General features: G+C 49.8%; 1 protein-coding gene across 1 annotated transcript in view; it reads left to right on the top strand.

Moving 5' to 3' along the window:
• Positions 1-13,713, top strand: part of LOC103189793 (neural cell adhesion molecule 2) — a 274,085-nt gene that overhangs the window by 202,787 nt on the left and 57,585 nt on the right. Inside the window, 3 exon segments of the mRNA XM_042334307.1 lie at positions 6,875-7,081; positions 7,919-8,062; positions 11,793-11,930. Coding sequence (XP_042190241.1) covers positions 6,875-7,081; positions 7,919-8,062; positions 11,793-11,930 — 489 coding nt within the window.

Genomic DNA, 13,713 nt, shown 5'->3' with positions numbered 1-13,713 from the left:
GTGCTTTCGCATTACGAATATTAACTTGTGCCTCGCATTCCTCACGGCGACCGAGAACAAACTCTGATTTTTAATGGGATGGCGATTAGCTGGTGAAAGATAATTACTCTGATGCCCGGCAGTAAACAAATTGAGGGAAAGAAAACAAGGACTCATTTAGTCAGGAACCAGTGTGTATGTGGTTGTGTTTGTGTGTGAGACTGACCGATTTGTGAATGGTACAAAATAGGATCACCCGCTCACCATCATTCCCCACCGCCCACCTCACTCCCGTCTACTTGCAATGGCTGAATAATAATAATAATCCTCGCATTTGATACAGCGCCTTATCACGTCTTCGAGACGTCTCAAAGCGCTTTGCAGAAGATAGTGCAAAGGGGAATTGACTGTATATTTTGTGGGCGAAACGCGGCAGCCAATTGCACACAGCAGCGTCCCACAAACAGTCGTGGGTTGAGTGATCCCATTAATCTTATTACTTTATTTTCAAAGGGATTATTATTACCCCGGAAAAGCGATCCGCCAATCGACTAACAGCCGGGTTCCTATTTACTGCTGGTAAACAGAGGCGTGTGTGTGGAGTAAGGAAACTCGCCCAACGTCCCGCCCTGCCCCGGGGGGGGGGGGGGGAGGAATCGAACCCGGGTCCTCTCGCTTGCGAGGCGAGTGCTCTAACCACTGAGCTACAGGACTCCACAATGTGCAAGCGTAGCACTGGGCATTTACCTGCAAATACACGAGTGGTGGGCAACCTGTGACCTGCAGACCATCAAACAGCCCCTCCCGCCCCCAAGCATTCGTACGAGTCAGTCCATTTTTTTCTTGATTGAATATTTCTTGATTTGCGGCACTAATCAAATTTCTTTCTTTCTCGATTGATTGATTGATTGATTGATTGATTGATGGATTGACCGATTGATGTATTCACATATGTGTGTATTTCCCCCACAAAATACACAGCCTTCCACTTTTACAGTGAATCCTGTGATGCGCTTTGAGGCGTCTCGACGGTGTGATCAGGCGCTGTCTCAAACGCAAGGATCATTAGTATTATAACTCGAGAAATACTCAATCAAGAACTTTTATTCTGTTGGCCAACCACACTGCGGAAATACGCAGTCACTGAATTTAACAGCAATCCCCCGGGAAACACCAGTCCTCGCCAGGATCCACTGGCTCCCTTTCGCTGAGCGGATCGATTTGAAGATCTTCTCACTCGTCTTCGAATCCCTGGCACCTCCCTACCTCAACCCGCTGCCTCCGCTCGACCAGCTCCAGCCTCCCGCAAGTCCCTCGTGCCCTCCGTTCCACCATTGGCGGCCGCGCCTTCAGCCACTGCTCCCCGAAACTCTGGAACACTCTCCCTCTATCCTTCCACCTTGTACCCTTCCTGCTTCCCCCATCTTCAGGTCACGCCTGAAGACCTTCCTCTTCGACCGTGCCTACGGTCACCTCCCCCACTATTCCCCACCCAGCTTGGGGTTGTGCTCTGCCACTGTCAAGGGCTCTGGGACTTTACCCCATGTGAGTGAGGGGGTGCTGTGTAAATGCGAGCTGTTTTTGTTGTTGAGAACCACTTTCTGATGCTGCACCAAACACACGGATTATTATCGTTATCGCAACAAATTGCACTCGGTGCCTTTCCCAAGGAGTCACCGAGTTTGTTGATATCAGTCAGAAGTTGATTCCCGGGGGCGGCTCTGTTTACCCAGCAGCGAGTCAGAATCTAGTACGATTAGATGATGGGTTTCTCGGGGTAGCTATCCATCTCTTTGTGCCCCCAACCCCCCCACCCCAAAAGAAACACATAAAAATAATAATAATTTGGTCATTCAATCCACGATTGTTTGTGGGACACTGCTGTGCGCAATTGGACTGCAGGTGTGTGTGTGTGTGTTGTGGGTGTTGGGCACGTGGGTGTTGTGTGGGTGGCGTGGGTGTGTATGGTTGGTGTGTGTGTGTGTGGTTGGTGTGTGTGTGGTTGAGGTGTGTGTGTGGTTGATGTGTGTGTGTTGGGTGTTGGGTGTTGGGTGGGTGTTGGGTGTTGGTTTGGGTGTTCGGTGTTTGTGTGAGTGTGTTGTTCGTGTGTGGTGTGGGTGTGGGTGTGGTTGATGCAGTGTGGGTGTTGTGTGTGGGTGTGCTTGTGTAGTGTATGTTTGTGTATGCACGTATGGTGTGTGTGAGCAGCCCTGCGGATGTGAGAGCGAGTGTCTGACAGTGACAAAGCGATGTAATTTTACAGCAAACCAGCCCCGAATTAGCTTCCAATTTGCAAACCTGTTTCTTCATCACGCAATATTGTTCCAGCAGAGAAGAGAGCAATTAGTCCCATTGAAAACGACCGGCGAGAAAAATGAGAGCGAGCGCAAATTGCAATTTCCGCAGAGTCTACTTTGACAGTATTTTTATATCTAGCTATATATAAGACTCGGAAATCAGTCAGGGTCAGTGTGTGAGGTTCTCCTTATTATATGTCAGTCTGCGTTACTTATGCCTTCAGTGACATTGCAAGACACCTGTCAAACACGCTTCAACACACTCAAAGGTCCCTTGAGCTTCAGGGATCTTCAAAGTATGGGGAACTTAGGGATTGCTAGCCGTAAACAGACCCAAGGTCCGTCTGGTTCACCTTCTACCATCCCGGCAGTCTTACGCGACAAGAACCGAGGTGTTGGTTGGGAATTATGACGATCCAGTTCAATCAATCCACGACTCTGTGTGGGACGCCGCTGTGCGCAGTTTGGCTGCCGCGTTTTGCCCACAAAAATATACAGTCAATTCACTTCAGGCATGATCTAATAGAATGGCAGAACAGGCTCGAGTGGCTGAATGGCCTACTCCTGTTCCTGTGTGAGCTCGGAGTGCTGACGTGGGGTATCGAACCTGTCACCACCTGACCCGCGGGTAAGAGTGCTACCGGCCGAGCCAGCATTACAGGGAAGTGAGCGGGCTCGGAGCGAGGCATAGCCTCCTCTCTCTCACACTCGGTTGTCTCCTGCCCTCGGCTTTGACCGCCCCCGCCTTCCCCCCCCCCCCCCCCCCCACGTCACCCCACCAACACCAAAAAGAAAAGGATGAATTGATTCATTGAGCGCAAGTTCTATCACAAGGCTAAATGGCTGAGCGCTGAGATAGGAGTCGTTCATTTCTCTGACACTTTAATAGGCTTTGTCTCGTGAATCACCCGGCCCATGAAATGTGACATTTGTCAAGCGCCAGATCAGAGGAGTGGGCGGACAGTGTGTGACCGAGCCTCGCTGGGCCGAGGAGCAAACTTCTGAATAGATGGCGTTGCGGTGAAAATTACCAGTTCAAGCTTCACGTCAGGGGCAAACCCTCAACCCACAACTTGGGTTGACTCTCCAGCACAGTAGTACTAATCGTATTAATGACGAATAATAGCCCTCGCATTTGATACAGCGCCTTATCAGGTCTTCGAGACGTCTCAAAGCGTTTCACAGGACACACTGTAAAATGCAATGACTCTTATGTTTTGGGGGCGAACAAGTTGTCGTTGTCGACTGGCTGACTTCCTGTGACCTTAAAAAGTGACTGGCCAGTCATCAGATCGCTGGCAACATCACCTCCTGCGCAGATTGCAGAAACTGGGGTCAGCGCCGATCCGGTGACCTGGAAGCGCACAGGAAGCAGCTGGTGTGGGTCTTTGCCCCCAAACTAAACGTGAGGCCTTAGGGTACCAGAAATTATAAGCAAACCAGCGTTGCAATGGGATAGGTAAATGCTTCTCAGTCTCTAAGTGTTCCAAGACCTTCTCTGGACTTCTGTGGCCACCAACCGAATGAAACCATTCAGTAATCAGTGCCTCCTGGTGGTGAGTTTTATGCGGTGCAGGCAGGCAACACTGCAACTACAACAACAACTTGCAGTTTCATGTGAACAAGTGGTCAAATGAAACCACTCGAAGAGCTGCGCAGAGGGGCTAGGCAACGACGAGGGAACAATAATAATAACCCTGGCATTTGCTACAGCGCCTTAACACGTCTTCGAGACGTCTCAAAGAACTTCACGCAATATACAGTCAAGTGAACCAACCGTATATTTGTGGGCGAAACCCAGCAGCCAATTGCGCACAGCGGCATCCCCGCCAACGGTCGTGGATTGAGTGACCAAATTATTATTTTTTTAAGGAATTATTACGCCCCAGAAAAGCGATCCACCAATCGTGGTAACGTCCCGGAGGGCTAACCAGCGTGAAGGAACCAATACGAAGGGCGTTGATCAAAGGGAGATTTTTTTTTGAACAACAATTTGCATTTTATGAGGGTTTTGAAGGCTGGGAGAGAGGGATTAAGGCAAGGAGATTGCTGGGGTGGGGCGGAGAGCGTTTCAGTGAGCATTGAAGTCATGGCCACCGATGGTAGGATGGAGGAAATGAGGACCGGAGGTGTAAAGCAGAGTTGGAGACAAACAGGACGCTTCGCTCACAAAGAATTCACAACAGATTTTGTCTGTCCTTGGAATGACCGATGCCTTCAAGCTCTGAGCACTCCATCACATGATTGACGACTCGGACAGAAACCTTTTTTTTTACAAAAAAGATTTTTTTGGTCCTTTGTCAGCCCTGAGCAACAGAGCAATTTTTCTCTACTTTTACATCTCATGCCAGACACCGTTCAGAGACAGAATGATTTCCTTCTCCGGGCCAGCTGGGTTGGAGAGAGAGTAAAGCTCCCTCTACGCTGTCCGTCCACAGTCCCGGTTTTGTTACCCCCATTTTTTTCCTCTACGGTGTACTGACCGACAACTGAAACACGTGGAAAAATGATGCTGGTTGTATTTAGAAGTACTTTGTTGTATTCAGTACAAGTGTTTAACTGTGTTTCGACGTCCAGATGATGGGTGTGAGTGCATGTGGGTTTTTTTTGAGGGATTATTACCTCGGGGAAACGATCCTCCATTCGACTAACGGCCACGTTCCTGCTTCCTACTGCTCGGTAAACAGAGGCGTATGGAGTGAGGAAACTTACCCAAAGCTTCGCCCTGCTTGAGAATCGAACCCAGCCAGGTCCTCTCGCTTGCGAGGCAAACGCCTCACTTGTAAGGAAACGCGTGGGAGGGGAGCGGAGGGGGTGGTGGTGGGGGGGGAGGGGGGGGTTGGTGACAGGACCTTGTACACTGTCCAACAACTGCTTTACGATCTGGGATCTGGTGCAGTGTTGAGGTGGGAGTGGGGGGGGGGGGTGCGACGTTCTAAATGTACGGCAGGAAGGAGGGAAGACCTCAGAACGTAACGGCAGTGTGAGCTCGTCAAACTGAGTAAGTGTCTGGCAGGTTAATATGCTCAGAGCACGCCTGGGCTGATTTCGTTTGTTCTTAATTCTCTCAATTAGTAGCAAAATACTCCTGCAGAACTATCCATGATGGAAACTCGGTGAGCCCGTCAGTCAGAGCAATTAGGTTTGCACATTAGCTTTCAGCCTGCAACGCTTGGTTCAGTTGTGCCATCGCTTCTGTTCTCGCTACCGGGGTCTGATTCGGCGAGACTTCTTCATTAAGCGCTCGCCTCGCAAGCGAGAGGAGACCGGGTTCGATTCCCGGGTCAGGGCGAAACCTTAGGCAAGTTTCCTCACTCCGCGCACACGCCTCTGTTTACGAACCATAAGTAGGAACCCGGTTGTGAGTCGGTTGGAGGATCGCTTTTCCGGAGGGTAATAATCCCTTCAACCACAACATAATAACAACCATAATTTAGTCCCCGACTGTTTGTGGGACGCCGCTGTGCGCGATTGGCTGCCATGTTTTGCCCACAAAATATACAGTTAATTCACTTTACAGTGTATTCTGCGAAGCGCTTTGAGACGTCTCGAAGACGTGATAAGCGCTGTATCAAATGCAAGGATTTTATTATAAGAAATGCGTTATTCTTGAACTACAACACTGTCCAGTAATGCACCGACACATTCAACACAGTTTGCAACTCGATCATTGCACGATTCCTTTTATGAGATCTGTTTATCACATCCCGCAGTCCCTCCGCCTCGCCCCCCCCCCCCCATCCCTTGCCTCCTTCAAGACCCCTGTCTCAAGACCCTCCTCTTCGATTGTGCCTTCGGTCACCCTCCATCAAATTCAACCTCCTCCTCATCCACACTCTCAATCCAGAAGATTGTGGGTTCAAACCGCCCACGTCGAGACGTAGAATCACATGGTCTATGAGGATTCTCCAACGCAGCGCTGGGTGGGGGGCTGTTGCATCGTCGGAGGAGCCGTCCTTACGATGAGACGTTAAACTGAGGTCCCGTCTGCCTGTGTGGCGGACATGAAAAATCCCATGGCTCCCTTCGCAAATAGAAGGGAGTTTCTCTTTAGTTGTTGGCCAACTCCCCCCACCCCCCGACTCCAAAAAATAAAATTGGTCATCACTTCACGGCTGTTTGTGGAACATTGGCTGGGCGCAAATTGGCTGCTGCATTCACCCACGAAACACACAGTCACTGCACTTTGCAGTATATTCTGTGAAGCTCTTTGCGACGTCTCGGCGACGTGATGAGGCACTACATCACATGGAAGGATTATTATTATAACTTTACAGTAAATCCCGCGAAACCCTTGAAGACCTCCTCCTGACGTGAGAGTTGCTTCTTTTCTTTCTTTCTTTCTTTCTTTCTTTGTGGATGGGTGAGTGAGTGGATTGGATTGGATGGGTAGATTGATGAATCCTGATCAAGGTTTAATGTACAATTGCCCACAAAATATACAGTCAATCAATCCACTTTACAGTCTATTCTGTGAAGCGCTTTGGGACGTCCTCCCGACATGAAAGGAGTTATACAAATGTAATTGTTTTATTGTATCGTTGCGTGCCTCAACATTAATCAGATATTTCGGTCAACTCTTCTCCCACCCCTCCCAGCCATCGGGGAACCCGTCAGTATAGAATGGTTCAGCCCCGATGGGGAGAAGATTTTGTCCAGCGAGAGGGTCGTGGTCCAGGTGGAGACGGTGAGATCGAGGCTGACAATCTACAACGCCAACGTGGAGGACGCAGGGATCTACACGTGTCAAGTCACCGATGGCAAAGGAGCATCGCAGGAGGCCACTATTTTGGTGGAAATCTACAGTAAGTGCCCGGGCAGGAGAGGAGGGCGTGGGATCAGGAGACAGACACCTATCTCGTTGGATCCGACTGAGCTCAACCAGGGAAACCCATCACCGTGGAGGGTTAACCGGGTTTGTCGAATCCCTCGACAGGAACGTTTTCAAATCCCTTCACTCCCTGGCAGCCCCCCCTCACCTCTCCGACCTCCTCACTCCCCAATCCACCACCCGGCACCACCGCTCGACCGACACCGGCCTTCTGCTCGTCCCTTACACCCTCCGCCCCAACGTCAGAGGTCGCTCATTCTGCCATTACCCCCCAAAATCTGGAACACTCTCCCTCAGTCCCTCCGCCTTGCCCCCTCTCTCCCCTTTTTCAAGTCCTGCCTGAAAACCTTCCCTTTCGACCGTGCTCACGAACTTCCTTACCTAATTCTGGAATGGATTACGCACAGGTTGGCAAGAGCCACAGCTTGGGCGGAGGCGGGGGTGTTTGGGGGTTGGGGGTAACTGCTGGAGTCTAAGCAACTAAAACCGCACAGCTTGCCATTGATATCGCCGTCTGGCCAGCTTTCCCGCTGCTTGTCCAGCTAGGACCATCTTACCCGTTAGTTAGGGCTTTGCCTTGCAGAGAGAAAGCGCATTCCATTACAACAACCTATCTCCGGGATTCCCACGTGGAGGTGGGATGCAAGAAGTTCTCAGTTTGGTTTGGAGACTCTTAAGCAACGGTGATGGTTTTCCGCACGTGTCAGTTGTCAGAGTCACCCGGTTAAACACCCTCCTCCACCCTAAACAAAAATGTTGAAAGCCAAGATTATTTATTGGTTTATTTATTCAGCGTTCCGTCTGTCCACAGAGAAGCTGACGTTCAAGAACGTCCAGTCTCCCCAGGAGTTCAGAGAAGGGGACGTTGCGGAGGTGGTGTGCCAAGTGAGCAGCTCTCCGGCTCCTGTGGTGACCTGGCTGAACAATAACCAGGATATCACCGGCCCGCAGTACGGTGAGTGTTGCCAGCCGGGACCTCACCGCTTGACCTCCAGCGCTCACATCCGGACGCAGAGCCTTTGAGATGTCGGGGGCTGATGCTGCTGTTTTAATTCTGCGTTTAAATTAAACTAAATCGCGTTTCGCCCACAAAACACACAGTCAATTCACTTTACAGTATATTCTGTGAAGCGCTTTGAGACGTCTCAAAGATGTGATAAGGCGCTGTATCAAATGCAAGGATTATTATTATTACCTTGAGTTTAGAAGGTTAAGGGCTGATCTGATTGAGATGTTTAAAATAATATGGGGGTTTTATTCGGTGATAATAATAAATAATCCTTGCATTTTGATACAGCGCCTCATCGCGTCTTCAAGACGTCTCAAAGTGCTTCACAGGATTTACTGTAAAGTGAATTGACTGTATGTTTTGAGGGTGAAACGCAGCATCCAATTGCGTAATTGCGCACAGCAGTGTCCCACAAACAGTGGTGGATTAAGTGACCATTTCTATTAATTTTGAAGGGATGATTACCCCCGGAAAAGCGATCCGCCAATTGACTTAACAACCAGGTTCCTAACGTACTGCTGGGAAAACAGGCGTACGGAGTAAGGAAACTTGCCCAATGTTTCGCCCGGCCCAGGAATCGAACCCAGGTCCTCTCACTTGCGAGACGAGCGCTCTAACCACTGAGCTACGGGACCCCACATGATGTGGTTTGATTTTGTATTCAAATTAAATTAATTTGTGTTTCGCCCACAGAATACCCAGTCAATCCAATTGAGGGTAGCTACAGAGAAACTATTTTCTCTGGTGGGGGGGAATCCAGAACGAGGGGGTCGTGGGTGGGGTGGGGGGGCATCATCTTAAAATTAAAGCTAGGCCATTTAGGAGTGAAAGGATTTTTTCACGCAAAAAGTAGTGGAAATCTGGAACGCTCTCCCCCCAAAATGTTTTGGATGCGGGATCCATTCCCATCTTCAAGACTGAGATGGATAGATATTTGTTAGGTCAGGATATCGAGAGATAATCATAATAATCCTTGCATTTAGTGCTTTATCGCGTCTTCGAGACGTCTCAAAGCGCTTCACAGGATATACCGTAAAGTGAATTGAGTGTATATTTTGTGGGCAAAATGTACCGGGCAAAGGCGGACTTCTGTAGCTACCTTATAGCTATCCTGAGACGCTCTGAGACGCTCTGTAAGTGTAAGTTGCTGTTGTACCGAATCTCTCTTATGATTTTTAAACACCTCAATTAGCTCACCCCTCAACACGCAACACGCATTCTTAGACATGAGGCGGGGAGGGGAATGCAACACGCGTGAGATCAGCCTGGCTTGCGGATGCAGTCTGTTGCCCGAGGACGACTGTTTCAAGTCATCCTACCCTTGTGCTTGTCGGGGAGGATTGACAGGGAATGTCAGACACTGAGCCAGGATAGACATAACAATAGCCGGGAGTTGTACAGAAATGGAATATGTGGTGTGCCAGGTCATGCAGTCACACATCTGCTGCAAACACACTCCCTCTTATCGCAGTGCCTCTAATTACCTCGCAGGGGAGACGGAGTGAAAGAACTGGCAGGGTTCTGCAGCTCAATGGTCAGAGCGCTCGCCTCGCAAGCGAGAGGATCTGGGTTCGATTCCCGGGCAAGGCGAAACCTCAGGCAAGTTTCTTTACTCCACACGCACGCACACGCACGCACACGCCTCTGTTTACCAAGCGGTAACGTAGGAAAACGGTTGTTGGTCGATCGGCAGATCGCTTTTCTTGGCAGGAATAATTCCAGCTAAACAAATAAATAAATAAATCATTTAATAAAAAAACTGCCACCTGCAGCTGAGCAAGAAGCAGGAAGGCAAGGTGGCGGGATTGCGCCAGAGAGTTTAATAATAATAATAATAATAATCCTTCCATTTGATATAGCGCCTTATCACGCGACTTTACAAAATCTTTCGTGCAGTGCGTTGTCTGTCTATTTTGCGCGCAAAAGGCGGCAGCCAGTGCCCCACAACCAGTGCCCCACAAACAGTCGTGGATTGAGCAACCGATTTTTTTTTGTGTAGCAGAGGCAGAGAGTGAGAGAGACAGACGGAAAGAGAGAGAGAGAGAGCAAGGCAAATAGAGAGCTAGAGTTAGATCGCGTGAGAGTTTGGGACATAAGGGTTGAAAGGACAGCCACCGATGGCAGAGCGGAGGGGAGTAGGAACGTGCGCGAATCTTCTCGTTTACCTCCGTAGCGACATTCACTTGCATTTCCAATCAAACGCATTCCTTAAAGTGCTTCAAGATATTTCTTTCATGTGAACGGAGCCGTTTATTAACATAATAACCCTCGCGCTTGACAGAGCTGCTGTAGCCAAAATAAAGAGAGCTTCATAGGTAATTTGCGTAAAGCATGGTGAGATTTTGCACACACGTATTTCTAGGCAAACGCAGATGCTGTTTAGGCACAAGGCATGGTTCCACACACTGCAGTGGGGGGTGGGGGTGGGGGGGGGGGGGGGTGAATATCGCTTTCGATACAGAAACCTTTCGCTTCGGGAAGAATTCTCGAAGCGATTCACGGGATCGATTGGGTACTTTGCAGGAAAAGGCCGCAGCTGATTATCACACAGTAACGTCCCACAAACAGCTGTGAAGAGAGTGACTGCTTTACCTGGGGTGGGGTGGGGGGGGGGTGGGAATTGTCGGCCACGACGCTGGGGACAATCTTCCCTACGACAATCTCGTAGAGAGATCTGGGTTCGATTCCCGGCAGGGTGAAACCTTGGGCACGTTTCCTTACTCCACACACACAAAGCCTGATGATAATCTCTCAAAAAAAAACAATAATAAATTGGTCATTTTCAATCCACGGCTGTTTGTGGGGACGCCACTGTGCGCAATTGGCTGCCGCGTTTCACCCACAAATATACAGTCAATTCACTTTACAGTCTATTCCGTGAAGCGCTTTGAGACGTCGAGAAGATGTGAAAAGCGCTGTATCAAATGGAAGGATTATTATTATTATTATTCCTTCCCTTTCCCATAGTGTCGCGGGATACTTTGGCCCACAAAATACAGTCAATTCATTTTACAGCATATTCTGTTGAAGCACTTTGAGATGTCTCATTGAGGTGACAGTAATAATAATAATCCTTGCATTTGATACGGCGCCTCATCACGGGTCTTCGAGACGTCTCAAAGCTCTTCACAGAATATACTGTAAAGTGATTTGACTGAATATTTTGTGGGCAAAACACGGCAGCCAATTGCTCACAGCAGCGTTCCCCACAAACAGACGTGGATTGAAGTGACCAATTTATTATATTTTTTGAAGGAAATATTATTCCTGGAAAAGCGATCTGCCAATCCACTAACAACTGAGTCCCTATTTACTGCTGGGTAAACAGAGGTGTGTGTGTGCGTGTGTGTGTGTGTGGAGTAAGGAAACTTACCCAACGTTTCGCCCCCTGCCCGGGAATCGAACCCGGGTCCTCTCGCTTGCGAGGCGAGAGCTCTAACCACTGAGCTACAGGACACCACAGCTGTATCAAATACAAGATTTATTATTATTATTATATTTAACATGCACCTGAATCAGGCACAGATGGAGCTCGGTTTAACGTCTCATCCGAAAGGACGGCGCGTCTGACAATGCAGAGCTGGAGCGACAGCCAGGATAGGGCTTTCTCTCTCTCTCTCTCGCTCTCTCTCTCGATCGCTGATGTATCTTGTACGTTTCTTTCTTTGGGTTCCAGAGCAGTTTTTAATGCTCGAGAACGGGAACCTGAGGATCCTCAATGTCAGCAAGAAGAATGAAGGTGTGTACAGGTGCGAAGGCAGAGTGGAAGCCAGAGGAGAAATCGACTTTCGGGACATCACTCTGATTGTCAATGGTGAGGCCAATTCCATTTTGATTCCATGTTTAGACACAAATTTCAAAGGCATACAGTGGAACACTTTCTTGAGGTCGGTTTGTCCCTCTCCCTCCATCCCTCCCTCCCTCCCTCCTCGCCCGCCTTGCACCCTCGCTCTCAAGTCCCACCTGAAAACCTTCCTTTTCAACCAGGCTTACTGTCTGCTCCCGGTTCGAAGTCAGGCTCCGCCACTGTTAATTGCTACCCTATGCGGAGGGCGCTATATGAGGCCATGTTTTTGCTGCTGAAAAAGGCAGACGTCCAGGTCATCGGGTCGCCATTGGCATGATCGACTTCCGGGTCGTGAAGTTGTGCGCAAGATATGGGCAGGAAGAGTTTTCTTATTCCCTTTCGCCTGGCATGTGCTGAACATCCATTGCTAGTGGTTACCCTCCTTGGAGTAAGAGGTAAGTAGGGTCTACTAGGAGCTGAACTGGCTCCGAGGTGACATGCCTGGCAATGACATGGAGCCAGCCCTCTGTGACGGTCTCTAGTCCGGTTCCTGAGCCAGGCGGGTCCACAGTATTCCAAGGCACTCACGGGGAGGGTGGTCCTAGCTGGACAAGCAGCGGGAAAGCTTGGCCAGACAGCGACGTCAATGGAAAGTTATGTGGTTTTAGCTGGTTACGCTCCAGCAGTTACCCCCAACGCACACTCTGGGGTTCCCCCCCCCAAGCCTTGGCTCTTGCCAACCTGCGCCTAATACTTTCCGGAATTAGGTAAGCAGGATGCGTCCCTCCAGAGAGTGAGACTGAGACTGAGAGAGAGAGAAAGAGAGTGCATTCCATTCCAACAACCTATCTCTGGGATTCCCATGTGTAGGTGGGATGGCATGGAATTCTCAGCTTGGGTTTGGAGACTCTTAAGCAACGGCGTTGGGTTTCCGCAAGTGTCAGGCACAAAAAATCCCATTGCAGCAGCTTCAGTAAAGCGATCAGGCCGTGTGTGAAGTGGAGCTTGACAACAACAACAAATGACATGTGTATCGCGCCTTTCACAACACAACGCCGCTCCCTAAGTTATAAAGTTAAACCCATTAAACGTGGAAACTGAGAGAGTAAATATTCAGTGGCTTTGTTGGTCATTTCTGGGGCCCACAGCGCTTGATAACACACTAGCGCTTCTATAAATCACTGAGAAAATGCACACCTCCTCCGCCTTCCCTGACCCCCGTCTCCCCCGCCATCCAGACTCCAGAGACTTGCAAGCCAGAAAAATCGTACTGCCAATTTCCAGCAGCGGAACGGAGGGAGCCATATTGAGCTCGGTGGCGGTGCTGAGTGCTGTCGGCAACAACGATAATTTGCCTTTACGCAGCACCTTTCAACAACAACTTGCATTTATTATACAGCGCCCCTCGCTCACGTAGGGTAGTGTCCCAGAGCGCTTGACAGTGTTGGAGCACAATACAGGGCGGGAAGGTGACCATAGGCACTGGTCAAAGAGCAAGGTCTTCAGACACGATCTGAAGCCAGGGGAAGGAAGGGGCAAGGTAGAGGGAGAGGGGAAGAGTGTTACAGAGCTTTGGGACGTAGTGGCTGAAAGCACAGCCTCCGATGGTGGAACAGAGGGCACGAGGGACATGCAGAAGGCCGGAGCCAGTTGAGCGGATGGGGATGTTGCAAAGGGCATCGCACGGCTGTGAGCCCAAGCTGGGGGTGCAGAGAGCTGGGTGGGGGGTGCGGTGGGGGAGAGTGGGGGGTGGGGTTGGGGTGGTAGGGGTAGGAAGAGGTATCCAAAAGTGTGGTTAAAAAGAAGCAAC

Source organism: Callorhinchus milii, unplaced genomic scaffold, assembly GCF_018977255.1.
Source record: "Callorhinchus milii isolate IMCB2004 unplaced genomic scaffold, IMCB_Cmil_1.0 Scaffold4, whole genome shotgun sequence".
In the NCBI taxonomy this organism is placed as follows: domain Eukaryota; kingdom Metazoa; phylum Chordata; class Chondrichthyes; order Chimaeriformes; family Callorhinchidae; genus Callorhinchus; species Callorhinchus milii.
The sequence above is the reverse complement of the archived record's forward strand: the minus strand, read 5'-3'. Positions and strand labels throughout refer to the sequence as shown.